A 22,294-nucleotide genomic window follows, 5' to 3' on the forward strand; every position below is an offset into this window, starting at 1 on the left:
AAGTCCTGCATCAGGCACAGCATGGCCATCCAGGGTTTGTCCTGCTCTGCTCTGCACTGAGGCAGCCTCAACTCGAGTGCTAGGGGCAGTGTTAGGGTGCCTTAGTATAAGAAAGACACAAAACTATTAAGGAGTGTCCAAAGGAAGGCAACAAAGATGCTCAAGCACCTTGAGGGGGAGCCATATGAGGAGTGGCTGAGGTCACTTGGTCTGTTCAGCCTGAAGAACAGGAGACCGAGGGGAAATCTCATTGCAGTTACAACTTCCTTACATGAGGAAAGGTGATCAGTGACAAGACCCAAAGGAAGCTGTATCAGTGGAGGTTTACGTTGGATAGTAGGAAGCAGTTCTTCATCCAGAGGGAAGGAGCAGGCTCCCCAAGGAAGTGATCCAGCACCAAGCCTGGCAGAGTTCAAGAAACATTTGGACAATGCTCTTAGATGGTGGGACTACTGGGAACGTCCTCTGAAGGGCAAGGAGTTGGATTCAGTGATCCTTATGGTCCCTTCCAACACAGGATATTCTAAGATTCTACAAGAGTTCCAGAATATTTGTGAAGAAAATTCTTACTGACCCAAGTATACAACCGTTCTCATTCTACATCTTCTGTATGTAATTCAGTGTACATCTAGACTCAATTAACAATACAAAAATGTGTTTAAAACTTTTACTCTTTCTAAAGCCCCTTTACTACTGAAAGCCTTTTTAACATAAGTTTGACAGTGTACAGTTAACTGAACTTGACATGCACACATAGCTTTGTGAAACAATAGACATAGTTTAAGTTTCAGACCACAGACTTGAAATGATGGAAACAGCTGGAAATACTGGCACAAAACATATCCACAAAAGAAAGAAAACATAATAGTTTAGCTCTTTAAATGACACAGAAGGAAATATGTTACTTAAAAATGCTTTTGTATTTTTAAATATTCAAAGGCATTCTAGTAGGTAGTTTTGAGGACACTTTTTTGTGGGTACTATTTTTTGTTTCTTTTCCAAGAGTTGATGTTTGAATAAAGTGCTACAAGTGGAACGAGATACAGATTTTAGCATTACACAGTCTTCTTCTTCTTCCCCTCAAATTTGTTTGAACACATTTTGAAAAATACTACTACTTCTTAAAATGCAAGGTGTAAACATAGAATAAGAGGTTAGAGAAAAGAGCAGCTATGCAGCCTGTGTCTCCCTACTATATACTAACAGTCCATATGCTTACTTCTTTCCAAAAAAATACTTTGAACACTAATTTACTGTATCTTTATATGGGAATTGGCAACCCTACAACAGAACCAGCACAGATTTAAAAAAAAGGTTCAATACAGGACTGTTATTTTCTTATATTTTCATCATTCCTTAGTTCACAATGACACAAAACAATATTCTTTAATGCATGAACTGAAAGAAAATTTTCAGATATGTTTCTTTATACAGGTATCTTTAAAGCCTGTGTAGAGCCAGCATTTACACTTCTGTAATCCTTGACTGTGTAAACCTTAGCACTTTTTCCACTGTCAGCAGCATCTCCATTTTACCAACCCTTGATCCATTCAGTAACAATATCAGAACACTTGCATTTAAAATGCATAACTAATCAACAATAGCAGAGCTTTAGGATTTTTGCAGATCCTGGCAAATCAAGTTTCCACTGCTGAAATGCCAGGGCACATCATGAACAATTAGCATCAGGAACATTTTACTGAGTTAAGAAAAGTAGGAACAAGCTCTCACTGAACCTGAATTGGCCTATTTTTATCATATTTCATAAAGATATTTTTTGCCACACACATTACCACTGAAACCAAAAAAATGCTGAACCCAACAGTGGATTTGCAGCAAATACTCAGCCTACATCAATATGCCAGAGCTAAATGAGAGACAGCAGAAGCAGCAAACAGAAGGAGTAAACATGAATGAGGAAACACTGAGATCAACGTAAAACCAGATTATCTCATCTCTGAAACTATTTTTACTGTATTTAATTAAAACTACTGTGTCAAACATCCAGATGCAATAGTAGTGAAGAGAACAAAGATACACAAACTTACTCCCTAACAGGATCATCCAAACCTCTTTTTATATAGACCTGTATCTATATCCCAAAACCTTTCAGTGCAGTAACTGAAAGTGCCTTTTCCATACATGCCATGATTTCCTGGCAATCTGCCATTAGACCCCAAACACTTCCTGATTGCTCATTGCAATATTCTGGTACTCATGTTGCTTCCAAGTACACTAAATACATACACACACCCATATTTTAGTTACAACATGAAGAAATAAGAAAATGGCAATAATCTATGGACAAGAATAGTAGTCAAAACACTGTGTTAGGACTTATTGTTTACACTTTTTAAATTATCTTGTAAATTGGAAAAATACTTGGGAAAGAATTATTGGACAAGACAAAGACAAGAAAAATCTTGCCCTAATGTAGAAAATACAGATTATTTAGATTATTCTAAGAATATTTGAAGAAGTGATTGTTCACATTCTCCCAATAAAGAGATTTCTAAATACATCACATTATAAAATTAAGAAACCAACAGATCATTTAATCAAGGTTGGAAGCAAAGGTGAGGCAAATTCAGACCAAGCTAAAATGCATATTTAAATTTTAATTTTTTTTTAAGATTATTCACTCTTGTAACAATTTACTTCAGAAAAATCACTTATTGAATTATGCAAGATCATAAATGGTCCTTTTCATTGCCTTTCAATACAACAAACTGTGAATAACAAGAGATTAAAACCTCTAGCTTCACTACTTTGTCTCCTTTGTTACTATCTCAGAACAAGCAGCAGATGACAATTTAGATGGGTGGTCTCCCATACAAGGGGTACCAGGATCCTCACTCAGTATTCAGCATTTTCTGAGCCTGTGCCAAACAGGTTATTCTCATGGATACAGGACACTTACCAGGGTAAATCCAGTAACACAACAGTATTCTCATAATCCAATCTAACTTCCAACTTGAATATTTGCATTGTGTCTCATTAACATATACCTTCCCAATTATATCTGAAGACAAAATGCCTTTTCACTGCCATAGAGATGCCAAATTTCACCCATGGAGTGGAAGCTTTGCACCACCGCAGCAAATAGTTCCAAGAGCTAATATGTGAATTTGCAAAGTTCTTTGAGATCCTACAGGATGAGGAGTGACATAAAATGGATTTCATTATCCCATTAGCAAAAACTCTTTTTTTTTCTTGTGCAAGGCATTAGAATCTCTCCAAACATTCCTGTGGCAGAATTTAATTAGGGCAAGGTGGGGATTCAGACAATATCCTGGCTCTACCATTACGCCAAAGAACTAATCAAATACAGAGCTATCTAAACTAGTATAGTTTCCTCCAGACCACCAATCTAGCTTCACTTTTTGAATAAAATAAAGCATTACTAACAAAATTTCTTTTAGCACATTTACCCTGAAAATTATTCGTTAGAATTGGGTAGGCTTTAAGGATAGGAAAAATTATTTATTCCTCACTGCTTCTCAGGGCAAAGTTGTCAGGGTAAAAAAATGCCAGATGAAAATAGATGCCTTTGGAAAATATCTCAGAGCTACAACCTGCAGACTATACAAATTAGGATATTCATTTAGGTGAGGTTGACAGCACTGTAGTTAAACAACAGTCTGCATGCATTAGCCTGACAATGAACAGAGAAAGGCAAAACCTCTGCAAAACTGCCTTATTAAAAAATTAGCGCCATAGCAATTTTGCATCAAAACAAGAAAAAAATTACCAGATTTCAGCCTGCATAAAAATGGAACAGAACTCGGGTTCTGTTGAAGTTCCAAATAAATATTTTTTTTAATGTGGCTGAAATAAGCCATAAAATCAAAGCTGAAATGGACCACAATGAAAGGGTGCTATTACTAATGCAAAATTTCTCATGTAGGAAGAAACAGATTATCTTCTAACATTAAGGAGTACACAGATTTCCTTGTCAAACCATCATATGTAAAATCCTAATGACTATGAAAAACCAGAAAGGCTTCCTTTTGTTAGATAATTTCATATGCTTAGACTGTTCATTGAAAAAGTCACAGATATTTGCCATCTTCATAGAAGTACTACACCAATAATTAAAACTAGGGTTAGGAATTTCAGAAAACTATTTAGCTGAGTATCCAGCTTACTTGGATCAACCAAGTAGGCAGTTACACTAAAACTGTAATTACCTGTTATATAAGCCTTTAGGACTCCATACAAGGAAGAATATTGGTTTGTAGTATTGTCTTCATATAAATCATACTACAAGATTAATATTAGTCTAGCCAGCTCCTTCCTAATTCACAAATCACTTATTGATTCAGCATTTCAGAATACCTTTAATGAGAAGGAAGACTACCTACGGACACAAACTGGAATGCAGAATTAGGACAAATATAATAACGGTGCCACACGGCATATATAAGACCTGAACATATAACTATAAACTACAAAAGTAAAGTGAGTCACCAGAGTCTGGGGATGTGGAAAAGGAACTGGATGAACACACAGAGCATACAGAAACTGCAAAATCCATTTGAATAAGAATTATTTGAATATGGTTAAATGATCATCCTTACAGCACAATACACTTAATAAAAGATTCCTGACACTTTTTTTAAAGAGACAAAGGCCAAGAAACAACCCAACACAACTTATAATAAACCATATATATTTTATGCAATATTTGTCATATGTTTCAAACAATGATGATCTCTTTTTCAGTGCTTTTACACTACAAAAATTAACAGCTCTGACCCATACCACTAACTCAGGATGGAATACAATCAGACAAAAATTTATCCCCAGCTGAATGCTTACAGAAGATAAAATATTAAGTTGGTCAACCTTGGTGACAACTTACATGCCTTGATATACACAAAGTTTTATGTTTGGTGAACGTTAAAAATAAAGGTTGAGGTGCCTTGAAGATTCAGATATCTTTAGTCTTGGCAAGGGGATGAGCAATATATTTTTCAGGATTCCAGCACTAGAATTAAATGCCCAAATTCTGTCTCATTTATATCTTGATCCTTCAGTCCTTTCTCTGAATCTGACCCTTTCTCCCAAAGTTGCCAAGGTTTTAGTCAACAATTTGTCACTATCGTTCATCTAATCGCTTGCTGCTCCTGGCAATAATAATTTGACAGACATTGATGTTTTTAACTAAGAACGAAGCCACAAGAAAATCCCCAATCAGTCTAGACATTTTGCCTCGAAGGACTTTGCCTGACCTACGCCAAAATATTGCTAAACTGCTACAGCTGACTGCACTTCCCTGCTACAGAGGATACTAAAATGCTTCACACATGTTTGAAAAAGAATCCCAGTAATGTTGTGCCCTTTCAAAAAGTACTTTAGAGTTTACAAAATCCACATGGAATACACTCCCTATTATTTACATACAGAAAAGACAATACTTTGAGCAAATACTTTTACAATGGCCCTAACAATAGCCAACTTCCTTTCTTAGTCTTGCAAGATCTTCCCTGAAGAAGATTCCCCCTTTTTAGGGGGTTTGTTAGAGGAGAACCATTTTAGAATTTCCTTTTCTTCTCCTAATGACCAGGTTGGACAGTTCAGTTCGCAGACTATCTCTTTTCCCCATCTCCACCCAATCTGTGGACATCTTACAATGATTTTTTTGGGGAGTGGAAGAACATCTGCCTCCCAGAATTCAGCATCAAAGTATGTGAATGATTCTCTCTAACACACTATTGTTTTGTATCTTGTCATTACTATGTTTATATATAGCTGTTCTCTCCTATGCAGGCAGATGTTGTAATGGCCCGTAAGTAAAAGCAACTGCTTAATATTTAAAGAGTGGTCAGTGTTGGCTATGAACAGATACACTAATTTAGTATAGTAGCAAAAAGTACTACATATTTTCTACACGGGTTAGATAGAATCCCTAAGTTCACTCTGATCTGTGTGGATAGCTGTAAGGCGGTTACAGACATGAATCAGAGAAATGTCTCTAAACATGTTGAAGCTCATTCTCCTTAGCTGAGTATTCCTGCTTCCTGTCCCTATTTTTTTTTTTTACTTCAGCTTCACTGTTCTGATTAGCTAAATATAAACTTCCATGCTCTGCATAAGGTTTACTATCAATGGAAGATTAAACTAACTATATATGTAATACAAACACCCCACCGCCCCAAAAAGCGTGTCATTCTTGCAATAAATTTCCACAGGTATAGCAGATCTTGAGGAAATTGTAAGATAATGTATAAATGATCAGCAGGGGAAAAAAAGTACATTTTTAAAATAACATTCTTAAAAAGCTATCCCTTAATTTTGAGTTAGTGATCAGACTTTGCCATACCACTCACATATGAAGGATTCCTGCAGAATAGCATTCTAACTTCTCCTGCTCCTTTTTCAGCTGTTTGTAGCTATTCCCTCTCACAAGGTTCTTGGCTTTCCTGGACTGGTGGCATTGGTGAGCAACTCTCTGGTATTCCCCACATTCATGCTGACAACTCCTTAACCATTGTATCATCTTACCAGGGCTACTTGTTCACATATCTGTATAGAAGCTGGTTAGAATCTCCTACCCACCACTCCTCTTCTGCTTCCATTTTTGGTTGTTTCTCTTCCAAATCATGAAAGAGTAAAGCTTTTTAAATGTTCCTGTTGCCTTTCTTGCTTTAGCAGATATATTTAAAGTGTTCAATGCCTTGAGTATTTCAGCCTTTACATATTGTGGTTGCATTCCTTGCACAGAACACACGACAGGACACAACAAGATGTTTTGTGTTAGAGACAAAAAAAAACCCTTTGAGATCTTTCTGCATTTCACAATATGTCAAAAACAAGTATTACAAAAGTCATTCTCAGCCTATTCAGATTAAAGGAAAATGGTAGTCTACCTGACTTCCTGATACTCTTATTCTTTTAAAAGGTACTGCTCCAGGGAACACTTGACTTCTGGTAAGTGAAATCTTTCCCCCACCCACCTCCTCCCAGGCTTGCAGGATCATACTCCACATTTGTTCCTATTTAAATTAAGAAGTGGAACAGAAATATGAAACTACCTTAAGCAAAAATGAACAAGTCTGGTCTAAGGAATCTATTCCTTATATGCTATTTTTGGAAAGGATGGATTTTCAATTAAGACATAAACTTTCCTGATTTTCCTTGGGATTGATAAAAATAGAAAAGAAACAGGTATTTTTAAAGATCAGGAATTTGTTATTAACGTAACACAAAAAAAAAAATTTAAAAATTCAGTTGGCTGATTTTGTCCCAGATAGTTCAGAACTGAAATAAGTAATGGATTCTGTCATTATTTTACAACTTTTTCCAGAGGTTTTACTAGTTATTAGAGATTTGTGGTTTTGGTTTTAAATTTTTTAATTTGTCCTTTTACTGTGGTTCATAACATCATGCAGGAAAATGGAGCCCACAAATTAGTACACATGAGAACTATGAGTATTGATACAACATCACATTTATCCCCTTAACAAATTTATACATCCTTTTACCTAAAAACCCAAGGAAAACCCCTGGCTAACATAAAGCCTCCCACCTGCAAGACCCCCACACACAATAAATACAGTTCTTTCTCCCCTTGCAGTTGTTTGCATTGGTCACTTGTCTACTCTGAGCCAGATACACATTGTACAAATAAAAGTTGTAACTTGATAAATTTTATAAATCTTAGAAATTGCATATATTTGAAAGTTGACAGATTTGAAGTCAGAAGTCTTGACATCATAACAGTTAAATCAGAAAGTAATACATATCTGAAAAAAGATCTGTTTGGAACACATGTTTTAGGCAACAGGGAAGATGTAAGACTGAAATAAATTAAATGCATCACAATGAAATGCAGATGAACAACCTGGCTGAATTCCTCAAAATCTGTCCTGGATTTTCGGCACCAAATGTAAAGGGGACTCCTTTTTAAGATACTATTGTTAAATCAATCTTTGATATTTGTACATAAAATTAATTAGAGGAGATTCAATAGGGCATCATTTCTTATTTGAGCTAGAAATGGAAAATGTTTTCTAAGGAAATTACTTAATTTGGTAAAGATCATACAGATATATTTTTTCATATGTTAATACCTTGCTCCATTCTAGTTCTAGATAAATTTAAAACAGCAATCAAAGGAGAAGGACCTCTAGTCTGCTCTTCCCATATTGCTACCAGACAAGAAGAGACAAAAAAGAAAAAGACTGCTGATAGCAAATTTGTAAGGGTCAGATAACTGACCCTTAACTGAATTTCACAACTTTGTGGTAAATATATTTAGAGATCATACATTCACAAACACATCTGGAAGTCAACACTCTAAACTTATCTACTCACATGTGATGGTGCATTTACATAGAGATGGAGTTTGAAAGCAGTATTCCACATTACCTACAGTGTAAATTAAAAGCCTGTGTTACTTGAAACACTAATTCAAATGGATGGTTTCTTTCCAAGGAATGCATATTTGACTGTTGTTTTTCCTCACACAGTTGTTGCATAAAGGTCACAATTGTATAAAATACACAGACATGGGATCATAATCCCAGGCAGAGTTGGCCAAAACAAATTCCATTCCCAGCTTCGTGAATTACTTGCAACATGAGTAACAAAATTATTTTATCTTCTTTGTTCATCTGTACAATGGCACTTACCTTCACCAGGCTATGGGAATTGATTATGGATACATTAATATTTAGAAAGTATCACAAGCTGTATCCATTCCTACAAAAATCTGTCCTACAGTAGCTTGACTAGGTTTTTCAGGACAACGATTATCTGTCTTTTTTTATTTGTTTGTACAGTTCCCAGAACAATAGGGTCTTAATCCTTGACTTGGACAGCTAGACACCATTGAAACATAAATTATTAGGAAACAATATGAGTTGAGAGATTTTAGCAAAGTGTCATACTTCCCAAGGGTCCAAGCATAGAGCATTAAAATGACCAGAATTCAGCCAAAGCAAAGGAAACTGGGGACAAGAAACCATAGCCTTGGTTGCTTCTAACAACTTTGGTGGCTTGTTCTTGAAAGAGCAGGGATACAAAAAAGAAGACTGATGGAATGCATATGTGAGAAAAAAAAACTATTCAGAGGAGTGTAGGAACTGCAAATATAGTTGTCTTTTGAGTGAGGCATTTAGGAAAAGAGCTTTTTATGTATTTGCCAGTATTTGCAAATTATAAGCAAACACAGTAGAAAAAGTACTGGGTTGTTTGCGGGGTGGAGGGGAAGGTGGTTGCAAGAAACAGCACACAAACATGAAATTTGCCAAAAGAGACACATCGAAAAGGGTTGTATAACCAACAGTAGCAGTTGTCTCTTGAGATGTGTTCTTATGCACATAGGGGATACATTTCTTATGAGTATACCCACTACATTCAAGGTAGAATGTCAGAAGTATTAGATGTGTGTAATATACTAAGAACAATCTCCTGCCTCCTGTCATAAGCAAAAAGGTTGAAGCCAGTCCAATCACTTGAGTAGCTCTTCATTTTGGATAGTCTTTCATCTTCAGCATTTAATATCTTCAAGTATCAAGCATAAAGGGTATGACATAGAATTTGTGCCAACATTTCTAAGGAAAATAATTACTGAACAATTAAGTAACAGCTTCTTCATTGCCTGTCCTCACGTTTTGCTGTTATTAGTGACTTCTAAGCTTTGTACTCTCTGAAAGTGAGTTTCAGAATCTTGGGCTTGTTTAGAATTGAAAGACTGATGGGAAGTATGACTGTCAGCATGAACATGAAAAATAATTCCTTCCAAGTGACAAATGAAGAAATGCTCTGCTTCCATTCAGTCTGAAAGATACCTGGACAGGCAATTTCCACAAGGTGATGAATGAAAAGGAAGTAGTGCTGAGACAAAAGGCTGGAATGTTTCCAGTAAACTGTGAATGAAGGGTGGGGCAAAGGAAAACAGTCTTCAGGGCAAATTAAGGCAAAAGAGTCAGGGTTTAACACAACTTTAATTTTCCTGAATAAAATTAATTTCAAAGCAATATATTAGGAAAAAAATGAAAAATTACAACAGAGACAAGTAAACATTATTTTCAGCCACTAATCAAAGTATGTATAATACACATGCAACAAGAAACAGAATAAACATTTACCTAGATGTAGCAAGTTATATTATCTCAGTATTTTAGAACAGCCCGTATTCCCCTTAATTACTACAAAATGTCATTATTACACTGTGCATCCATAATCCTTTGATACTATCAGTCAACAATACATACTTTATACAGACACCTAACCTGAAACATATAAACCCACTCATTTAAGTAATATATTAAATGCACAATAAAAAATAAAGCAAATTTGTCTTTCCAGCCATTGAGACCCATCACCCCCTCTCATATTTAAAAATTAACTAATCAAACAATTAAATAAATTAGAATGATAAGACATTTTTAAAATACTCAGAAGTAATATGCATACAGTTTGATGTAATCTGAAACAGGTGATAAGCTTTATTCTTGAAAGAAGAGAAATAAAGTTCTCTTTTTTTTTTTTTTTTTTTTTAACTGAAGTATGGAAAAAAGGTCTTAGAAAGCCTTAATATCTTACCTGTTGGTATGCTTCATAGATTATATCAAACAAGAAAGCCTGAGGCATTTCACTTGCTCTGTACCTGGCACGTTCCAGTGAGTGGTCCAAGCAGCCATCAGCAGCAGAGGCAATAACAGTAGAAACTAAAGGACGAATTGCTCCTGCTGCCTGTGGAACAAAACACAACAAGAGACCAAAATGTTATCAGTATTAATTTATACTACAAAGCTTTAGTCAAAAAAGCTTGAAAATTCTTTTTTCCTTCTTTATCTTTTCTATTCCTCATAATCCATAAGTCACACTACTTAGTCTGTATGAGACTTTCAAGATTAATGTAGCAATGGAAGATTGTATAAGAACACTTCAAGGGACAATTTACCAAAAAAAGAAAGAAATCTTAAGTTCCTTCATGAACATCTACTGCAAATACATGCACAGATCTAAGATGTTCATTCTTCAGACTTTCTTCTTTATACATTGTAGGCGGTTTCTGTGAGGACAGGTCTAGGCCTACTCAGATAGCGAACAGCAGCAGACACATCTGAGAAGTCTTGACAATTCACAACATCTATTGCTCTCCTAGATCTCAGTTTGATCTAAACAGATCTGAATTTATCAGAACTAAGCTACAAGGAAAGTTTCAAAAAACTGAGCTTCTTCCTCTGTGTTGAATTCACCCTGTGAAATACTGAGTACCAACACTTACCAGTGAAATCAGAGGGAACACAGCAGATACATCTGCAAGTACTCAATATCCAGCAGCACTGTGCTGCAGAACAGATATTTAAATGCCTATATTTCAGTTTCAGTTTTGCTTAGGTTTGAAACCAATTAAACATATACCTTTTATTTTTTCATCAATATATAGTATTAAAGATCTGTTACATCTCTGAAACAGAACTCTCCTATGTGGCTCTAGGCATTTTGATAGCAGAAAGTTATGCACACTTCATCAGTAACTTATCAAATGTTCACAAGCTTTGTATGTAGCTTAAGACAATTGGAACAACAGTGGTCCATACAATAATGAAGAAAATAATGCAATGGCAGAACACTGCTTACCAAGTCACAGGGCAAAAAAGCATGCTCTCCATCAATGTTAACCACTGAGAACAGCAAATTCACACTATATTGCTTATTATGAATTTTTAAGATAAATGAAAAAATAATAATTTATGCTATTTGAAAATACATGGAATTATCCAACACCTTAAAATAGCATACCTAGAAAATCATTCCCAGTGTTGAATTCTGACACTTTACTGCAGCCACAGATTTTCTGAGGTTTAGTGAATTTTGATACAGAAAAAAACAGATCACTTATCACATATGAACAATTTTACTTATCACTGTTGGCAAATCCTGCCATAATACGAGTCCTGTCCATTCTTAGATTTCTGACCTCAGATAATCATAAAATGCCAGAAAAAGACAAAAAAGGTTTTGCCCTCTCAGAAGAGAAAGAACAAGCTCTCTTCCCTCCCCCTTTTACACTACTAAACAATAAACAAAGGTGAATGCAGTTAGCATGTTGAGCACTTTATGAACTCCAAACTACAGTTTCACAGTTCATTTTTTTTTACAGAATGAATACAGAGATGTGAACCAATTTCTCATGCCCAAAAAGTTTTGATATGCATGACCAACCAGGGCAGGGTGAAGGAAGAGAAAAGATTCAAAAGATACATGTAAGAAGAGAAACTACTTTCTCAAAACCTGAAAAGCACTCTTTCTTTCTATGGAAAGAGATACCTATACAAAAACTACATGGAGCAAAACACTATCATCCAAAGGCAAAATGTGATACAGAAAGGTCAGTAAAAAACATGCTATCACACAAGAACTGTCTGTAAAGAATCTCAAGAAGTCATCTAGGCCACCTTTCTGTCCTAGCTAGGATGAATTTTATTTCTGTAATAGGAAAGACAAACTGAAAAAACTAAACACCACTATAATTTTAGTAATATGTCAGTGTATTAAATGAGGTGTAAATTTAACAGATGTACTTAGAGCAAAAGCTGTGCATAGCAGAAGTAGAGACACTAAATTATCTGCAACTTGTCCCCTCTCTATTTCCTATGATTCAAGGACATGGATTATTACCTCTATATCTAAGCTGCTGGGCATTTGGACTATGTTATTTTGCTCTGCCATCATATTTTAATTGGTCTCTCGCACACACACACACAATTATAAAATTAGAAGGTCATGGGAAAAAAGAGAGAGCAGCATGCTACCCACAGTTTTTCTGTAATTAGCTATATATTTGAAATTTTTTTTCTGGAACAGTTACCATTCCAGAAAGCCATTTAGCAAAAGAGAGTTCCTTAGGCTGATCCAATATTTTATTACAATTTTAACAATCCTGTCATGTTACATATTCAATATAAAACAGGCTGGAAGAATACAATGTGACTTGCGTAACCAAATCTCACAAGTGAAACATGCACTCTGAGGAACAAAAAACCAAACTGTAATTCTAAATAAAATTGAATACTCAGAATTATGTTCTTAAAAGAACTTTGAAACACATTGTTTTCTTGCCATCTGGTTTATTGCACAATAAAAAATTATGAATATCTGTATTGGTATCTTTGTGACAATACTGAACCACAACTCCTGCTCTGCTGAGGCCTAGCTCTTCCAAACAATTCAGAATTACCTAATTTCTACTAAATCCAAATGCAATATTTTTTTAAAACTCTGCAATTAACTTCTCCAGTAATTGAAAGCTTCACGGCACTTAACATTTAACAAGTGCATTTTTCAAACAACTACAGTTTTCTTTTACAATACCCCATAACTGAGTCCAGCATGGCAGGCTGAGTTTTTCCTTTTTATTCCTGCCACTTCAATAGGAAATCACAACTTGGGCACAATAAGATTTTTTTTCTGCAGCAGGTCCACTCAAACTATACCTGACACTGACTGAGAACATGAAATCTAATATAAAGAATAAGATTCATGGCTGACTTCTGATCATGCAAAGGAGAGAAATTCTGTGTATGCAGAAACAGGATAATAAACAGTACTTTGATTTAAAAAGAAAGCCCCAACTTTTACTCCACCAAAGGACAACTCAGTCCGTGACTGAAAGCATAATGGAGAGCTCTGGTACTTTTTAAAGCTAAGAAGTTTCAACTGCTCAGAAAACCTTCACGTGATAAAGAGCTGCAGTCCAAAACCCAAAAAGCTGAGCTTGAGCAAACTTGCTAAGGTGCAGCACTAAGTCAAAACCTTAAAATCCTGAGATACGATATAGAAACTGATTCTGTTTTCCTCACTACTGGCTCACTTTCCACAGGACCTTTCTCTGTCTCTCAAACACACACAGGCTCTCTCAACCAGATGTGACCCAACATAGGTCTGCATTTACCACCTCAGCGACACAGGAACTAACATTAATTCCTAAGGCAATTTTCAGACTGTGTGAAATTGGGACCAAGCAAGGGAAAACACTGGCCTGTGGCCCTACACTGTTTTCATAAGGCTCAAGAGAGCTGAGTCCCAAACACAGGAAACTTTGCATCTGCAGTACTGCTGGCAACATCCCTGAGCTGGTATAAGCCAACAGAGCTGCCAAACCCATGCTGGCTTACACAGACCTCACCACACGTGCTTCTGCTTCCAAAACTGGCTCATTGTATCTTCATTCATTGTCTAGGCATAACATTTGGCATGTGACATCAGAAGAATTGAGCTGCGAGTTTTGTCTTATATACAGGCCAAAGACGGGCATGTTTTTAAGATGTATGGCTCATTCTGCAGTACTTCTTTCTGGTTAGCACAAACCTCCTCCCAAAGCCTTTCTGAATTTCACCTAGCAGCCTTGCAATGAACTGAATGGAAATTTAGGAATTGAAGACAGGGCTACAGACTACATTTTTTCATTGAGAGACTTAAATATTAGGGCACAGTAAGGACAATAATACAATAAGGCAGTATTGTAGCTAAAGGGACTTTTGTCCCTGATAATTGTGAGGTGTAAGTGAAGAACACAATCATTCAGTTATTCCACATTGATTCAGTTACAACAGCAAGCATTTTAATCTTTGCAAGGGATGTCCATGTTGATTTTTGCAGTTATAAATCAGTAATAAAAATTATTCCCATATTAGTAAAAGAGAGTATATAGTGAGTTTCAGGTATTTGAATTTTATTTGTTCTTCTTTGAGAAACATTGACTTGCTCTTTATGTCAGAAATGCACAAGTATTTGACCCATCTCTCAGGCAAGGTCCAGACATGAACATAAAAAGTAATAAAACAAGGAAAACCTATCCTCATTTAAAATTTTAAGTATTTATTAATGTCACTGTAGTTCTAAAAATCTTTTTTTGCACTTTGAATTACCATAGCACAAAATACAAATTCTGTGAGTCTAAAGCAGGTGCCTGGGCCTTATACTGACATTTCCTTACTCAAGAGTACTTGTCTTCCAATTTCTAATAATTTTAAGCTAGACCTCAAGTAGGTTTGCTTTCAAAATCATACAGAAAATGCATCATATGATCATATGCCCTTCCTGAATGTGAAGTGAATACTCAACAGATAGTTAAATGGAATTTCTTTAAATGTCCACTTTACAGCTTTCAAGCCAACCTACTTCAAACATATTCAAGCACTAACCTTGGTGTGTTCACTAAATGCATTTCTTTACCTCATTTTTGCACAATTTGTTAAATAAATCAGTTAAAGTATCCAAATATGAGTGACCAAACTCTTAAAATACTGCTTCATAGATATTGAAACAAATACCACAAAGTGGTTATTTTTCTTTTGCAGACAAAATATTGGAAGAAAAAACAGCCTTCTAATCTATGACTCCTTAAAACAATTCTAAAATGTCCTAAGGATGCAGAATTCTATCAATTTCAGGGGAAGTGACAGACTCATGTCCCTCAGAAGCAAGCTCATCTATTGATCTGGTGAAACTTAACCCACTTCCAGATGCTTTTAGAAACAACAGGTGTCTTTTATGACCCATTTTAAACTGCACAAATCAAAAACATTTACAAAAAGGTTCTAAGTCCTGTGTTCATTGTTTTGCATAACTGCCTATACCACAACATGCATTCAAGAATTAAAGATTCAATGATGATTGAAAAAAGGTAGAGAATTAAGTGCATGGGGAAGATCAGTTTATCAAAGCATCACAAGTGTTTCCAGTGGATCCAAGGTGTACTAACCCACCTTTTCACTAAACAGTAATGTACTGTCCTCAGTTTATCATACTTCCACTATAACAGGATGTTGCTTAGATGTGTGTATTCAGTGAGTCCATAACCAGGGTGAGCTTTAAGATCAGACAACATAATCAGTTCTATGTCTGCTGAATCAAGAAAGTATTAATGACATATTTTATTACAAAATGAAATATGAATTTTTAGATCACAGACACTGACACACAACATAACAACTTGACTAACATAATGCAGTATAGCTTACTTTTACTGAATACTCATAAATAATTAAAATCCTCATTTTATTTCTAGTAAGGCAATATTAGGTAGTAAAATCCAAACAGAACCCATTAAAATTTTCATAAGGATTAGGGAGGCAGATGGAGCTTTTATCACAAGCAACGAATTATCCAGCTTACAGATATCCAACACACCGTGCAGTATTGACTGCACTGCTGGGAGAACAACACTCCCCACCTACAGCACAACATACCAAGAACAAGTTATCAAAGAGCCAAAAGCTCCGAAAGAGAATGAATACCAACACACATTGCTGATTTGGTCATTTTGGGTAGCCAGTGCTGAAACAGAACAATGGTAAATTGCTGCAAATCTCAACAAGTTGAATGACATGGAATAGGAAGAAAAAAAAATTGTAGTGGCACAAAATCCTTACAAAAATGTCAGAACTACAATTCCTTTTGTTTTAAAACAGTGTGGTAACAAGTTCAGACAACCACAGATCCTCCAGGCTGGCCTACTAAAAAATATGCTATGTCTTTGGCATATTTACCTTGTCCCCAAGTAAGCCCCAAGTACTAATGCAGACCCATAAAGTCCACTCACACAGCCAGTCTGCAACCCTCAACTACAAAAGAGTGGGAATGACAGTTTACAATTTTACAGAGCCTAGTCATAAATGAACAAAGCCTTCCATCTCTCTAACATGACTTCTTTTCACTTTTTAATTGCACCAACAATACTTTTCTTCTCCATTCACAGCCTCTGTCTCCCCTAAAATTCATTTTCCCTATGCTATCTTCTCAGCTGTCTAGTAGCATTAAGTGTATTATTTCATGTTTTATTTATTTAGTATTTTAATCATCCCAACTAACAACTCAATGTTTTAATATTACTTAGGAATAGGCTGATATGAGACATAGAAAAACAAGCCTTTGAGTGCCAAGTTTAAAACAGTGTTCCTATTCTTAAGCTTTTACATGTTTTGTCAATATTCATATCAATTTTAATCCTTTATTCAGACTTGTTTTCAACTCTGACAAGCAAAATAGAACTGAAGCAAGACTCAATAATTTAGCAATTCTGCCTTAGAAAAAATAAACTTGGCTTGCATATATACACTGAAAATAGAAATGCATTAGAAATACATTTTCATAATTTCAAACTAACTAACTTCTTTGAAACTGTATGCTGGAGATGGTGGAGTTTGTCACACTTAGCAGGAGAACTATATCCATCTTGGAACACCATTAAAGTCAGTTTTATAACTGTGAACTTAGTAAACATACAAGTAATTTTATCTTGCTTTTCCATGAAGACAAAGATTGCATTAAGACACTGGTGAACTATGTAACAATAACAATCAATGTTAATTTAGACAAGCTAGGTATATAACAGTTTACAAATATGTCCTGGAATGGTTTTTGTTGGGTGAAAGACTATTTATATGTTTCCAAACACTACCATCTCACAAGGATTTCAGTCTAAATTAGGTCTGGCTATGAACCAGCAAAAGAAGCTCAGAATAACTATGATTAATTTCTTCTCATTTTTTTTCCATCAAACTGTTTCCACATGTTACTACAGGGAGAGTATTCTTTTACACAGATCAAACTACTTTCCAGGAAGGGCATTCACACCCATCTACAGTATGAAAAAAAATACAGAAATAAACACAGTATCTCTGATACATGAAACAGGTAGAAACCTGCACTTCTATTCAGACATTTGCATTCAAACTAATTGTATCTACAGTAATCAACATACTTTAGACACACTCAGTAATTACCATTTAAGTTAGAATTGTCTCTATTGAAAGATTTCTTATTTCCAATTTATCAAATAGAATCTTCAAAGCAAAATCCAAAAAGTTAATTATAAGATTAAAATATTTCACATATTTAAGAGGATGTTCTTTTCAGATTCCTTCTATATCTATTAAAACAAAGGCATGTAACCTTTTTTGTAAAATAAAGCAATTAGAGAATTACTTCTAATAAACATTTAAGGTATTGCATTAAAATATATTTTAACCTTATCGTCTTATGTTTCTTTTTTCCCTTTCCAGTTTCTGTATTTTGTATCCAGCTCTTATCTAGGACTATATTTTTTTTCTATAACCAAAATTCTTAATCTATGAGAGGTTTTATGATTCCAGTGCAGAGATGGAAGATTTAGGGTATTTCCTCTTCCAATCTATAGAAATCCCAGCAAAAAAAATTATATTTCAAAAAACAAGATTGAGGCAGAAACAATGTCACGGCACAAACCATAAGCCACCACACCTATACAGAAGTGCAGTTGGAAACAACTATTCAACTATGCGAGCAAAGTTTTCCAAACTTAGGTGTGAACACTTGTTCAAGCCCAAACTAGCCAAGCTTCCAAACTGAAGTAATACAAGCCTGCACATAGTCCTCAGAGTTCATAACCTCATGCTGTACCCAGAACCCACCTACTTTCTGGATAGCAAGGCAGGGCAGCAGCTTGGTTGCATGGTTTCAACTCAAATCAGTCACCATCTGCCCCCATAGCTCATTCTGTAAATGCTATGTCCAAAAGACCCCCCCAAACCAGTTACACACTTCTCTTGAAGGATCAGATACAGCATGGAGTCATTCAGGACTACAGGACAAGCAAGATGACTCAGTAAGGAACAGCACACCACAATAAAGGTAGAAGTGCTCTCATTAGCATGCAGAAACATAAATTTGAGTCCAGGGCATAGCGTACTTTCACCCACACTCACACCCAGACTCTCCCATGTAGCATAGACATACCTTATGTGACTGTGCTGTGGGGGCCAGGATTCCTTCTACCTATTCCTTCTACTGACAAACAATCACAATCTGCAACCTGGGCTGTGTATCCATTAGAAAATAAGTCTGAAGAAAAAGGATTATCTTATTTCTGCAAGGCTATTCTCTTTAACAAAAAGAATAATTCTTAAATTACCTTATTTTAAATTTTGTTGGGGAAAAGAAAAAAAAAAACGAAAGACTAAATTCATAATACTTATGGCTATGACATGTTTGATTCTCATTAGTGAGCACTAGAATTTCCTTTATGTAGGCAGTATCACAAGCCAGTGCAATTTCAGCTATCTTGACACATTTGCACTGGCAGCTTTTAATTGCCCAAGGACAGAACTGGTTGAAATGCTAAACAAGCCTAGTCTTACACAGATATTAAACCTAATCATCAGCCAGACAAAAAGAAGGTTAATTAGAACACATGTAAGGAGTTTTGAACATTAGGAAAAAAAGACTTGTATGCTAAACTTCACCTAATTTCCTTAAAGTCTGTTTACCCAGCTGGCTAGAAGCAAGAGTCAAAGTCACTAAAATTGGGCACATGTTAATCTTAAACCAACACCAGGAAGGAAGAAGTTATAATTGTGTTTATTCCTAGCTAAAAGAGAGGGGATGTTTAATCAGAAACTTAATATACACTTTGATCCAATGTTAATGAGCTGACACTATGTTGTACATTGAAATGACTTCAAAGACATAGGAAGCCTTAAACAAATGTAATGTATATTTATTACACTGTTTATAAAAAGAAAACATTTCTTCTAATGAGGTCACCTTTATCAGAATATACTATCTGAGTAACTGGGGATAGCACATGTACATCAAGACATGTCAGAGCCCCAATTAGCTAAAGCAAACTAAGGAAGATAACAGCAACTGTTGCTCAAAAATTAAGATCACACATGCTCTTTTTTACTTTACATAATTTTTGTTCTTTTGTATTTAAAGCATTTACTTCTAAGCATCAGTAAATACTGTTTTGGCTTGAACAACCACATGTTAAATTCTAAATGTTATTCTGTGGAACAAATGAGATTTCTCAGAGAAAATAGAAAAGATGCCCCTCAAAAATACAGAATAATAGGAATACATAAATGAAAAAAATATTTAGAGATGCTTAAAGTAGATGAAAGAAGCAGAACTAGATGTATCACAGGCTGCAATTTTTCAACACACAGCATTGAAAACAAACTCAAAAATGTACCACAAGTGGAAAAGAAGCAAAACCAAGTACATTATACACTCAGGAAAAGGGAAGCGTAGTACTGCAAACAATGACACAGAATTTACGTGAACATTTGATTTCATGTCAAAATTAGATTTTTTTAAAAGAAGAAAGTCACAAGAATGTCATTACGTTGTTCTTGTATCAAAAACTATTAACATAAATTTTTAAAACAATAAAGCATAAATTACAAAAGTCCACAGGATTAAACCAATATTTACATTTTTAATGTGTCATACAAATTACATAGCATTTCTTCTACTGCATTCTTTATCTGTGCATTCCTTGTGAGAATTCAAGAATGGCCAAGAAAACATTTTTCATAGACACAATAGTACAGTACAGTACATAAAATATTTTTTATCATATTATTAGCTAAAAAAGGTCTTCTACTTAGTCAACATATGTAACCTTTTTTTTTTTTTTCATGGTGCAATAGCTGGAAATGTTTAACAACATGCTCTCATTTAACATTTTCTTTTTCTTCTAGATACATTTTTAAAAATATTTTAAAGTTTGGTATAGAGTTTGTATAATGCTACTAACAATCTATATGAACTATATTATACACACCACACATGGCATCCCTCACCTAAAATGCTGGTGCAGAGTCTCAAGACAATCTTATGACCTATTTATTCTTTTCAGTTGTCAGCAATAGTTGTATATTATAGACAATTACAATGGATTCTATAAGAGATATAATTCAGTCTAAGTAATTTAAATATTTCAAAGCAAATCATGTGGCCAATTACCCACCATGAGTTTTCAATATTTTTTGAAGCATTTTAAATCATACTTACAGCTTTACATTTTGGCACTCATTCAGCATAACTGACATTAGGATGAGCTACCAGCACTTTCTTGTTCTAACTCGTGCTTTACTGAAAATCTAGGTGGCAAAATTTAAACAAAACAACTGCTCTAAAAATTTATGAAACACAATCCAAATAATTTTTGCCACTAAAATTAACAAGACTGTTTATTTTATTTTGACTGCACAGCATTACCTTGCATTAACAAATAACGAAGCACAACTTACAGTCAGCAAGACATCTTTCATACTCCAAATACTGATTTACATTGCAAAAGGCAATCAGTGAGCATACACTCTGCCACAAAGGGTTTTCCATATTACAGTAAATCAATATAAGGAACAAGTTAGTGCTTGTATTCAGTGGAGAAGAAATCTTGATGCAACTGCTACAGGAGTTGAAATTGTTTTTAGGAGGTTTATACTTTAAGAAGAATATTTTACCTCCAGACAGCATGCATCATTACAAAATCAACATCATGATGTGAAGCCTACTGATCCACTGCTCACCATTTAACACATGATTTGCATCATTTTATAAAGAAGAAAAAACGTCTCAATGTGTTGTAGGAAGACTTGCACAATTTAATCAACCAAATGCAAAACTGCAATGTTTAATTAATAACTCTTTTCCCACGCATACAGTCCTGAGCAACCAAATTCCACAGGCACTAGAGTTTGTGGTCACACAGTGCCCTAAGCTGTGCACATGCTTATCAAATGTCTTTGCCTCATGAACTTGCTCAGCTGCTTCTCTCAGAACTGCCTGTGCCTCTCCTTGCAGCAAATCTTGGACTCAAATTTCTTTCCTTTACGGGCCATTAAATTCAAAATTTCAAGTCACCTCTCTATACAGGCTTCATCTAACACTTTCTGTTATCAAGGGCTTTTATAAATAGATCACTACACCTTACCATGTCAGTTTGGCTCAAATAGTGACTTTAATACATGTATGTGTGGATTTGATACTTCATGAATTCTCTCCTACATGCTCCAGGGCTCCTCGGGGCAGTTTTAGTTCTTTCTGTACTACAGCCCACTTACTTCTTGGAAACAGGAGGATAAGCACAGAACCAGTCCAGCAAACTAGTACAGCATATGAAACAGGCCAAGTTGGCTTTCAGAAGCTTCACCTAACCTGAAGGGCTGGTGTCATCTTTGCCACAACCACTCAGATTAAAAACTCAGCCAAAATACAGCTGGGAATATTTCTGCTTCAAAACTCAGATACTATCTTTCTTTTCAATGCAATATTTGGTGAAAAGGAGTAAAATTGACATGCCTAGTCTTTAGTCAGAGAGGTATGATAAAGAACCTCTTCAACATCCAGGCATGTAGGAGGTGCTAGAATAATCCAGGGCCTTTATTCAGTTTCTCACACATGCTGGACAAGACAAGATTTCCCTTATTTTAAGGAACGATTATTTAAACCTTTTATCTGCTGCACAAAGGAGGAATCTGAGACTAAACAGACTTATCTTTGC

The 22,294-nt window shown here is 35.3% G+C and overlaps 1 protein-coding gene across 8 annotated transcripts in view; it reads right to left on the reverse strand.

Moving 5' to 3' along the window:
- The window catches only part of CRPPA (CDP-L-ribitol pyrophosphorylase A), a 126,091-nt gene that overhangs the window by 90,658 nt on the left and 13,139 nt on the right, over positions 1-22,294 (reverse strand). For 6 of the 8 annotated variants that reach the window (XM_085567485.1, XM_085567523.1, XM_085567515.1 and 3 more), the window contains 2 exons: positions 10,555-10,704; positions 8,320-8,373 (listed from right to left, as the gene is read on the reverse strand). In XM_085567485.1, coding sequence (XP_085423611.1) covers positions 8,320-8,373; positions 10,555-10,704 — 204 coding nt within the window. The remainder of the gene's footprint in view (positions 1-8,319; positions 8,374-10,554; positions 10,705-22,294) is intronic. The other 2 variants (XM_085567491.1, XM_021538312.4) reach the window with 1 other exon arrangement.

The sequence above is a fragment of the Lonchura striata genome, chromosome 2 (genome assembly GCF_050655825.1).
Source record: "Lonchura striata isolate lonStrDom1 chromosome 2, ASM5065582v1, whole genome shotgun sequence".
NCBI classification, from domain to species: Eukaryota; Metazoa; Chordata; class Aves; order Passeriformes; family Estrildidae; genus Lonchura; species Lonchura striata.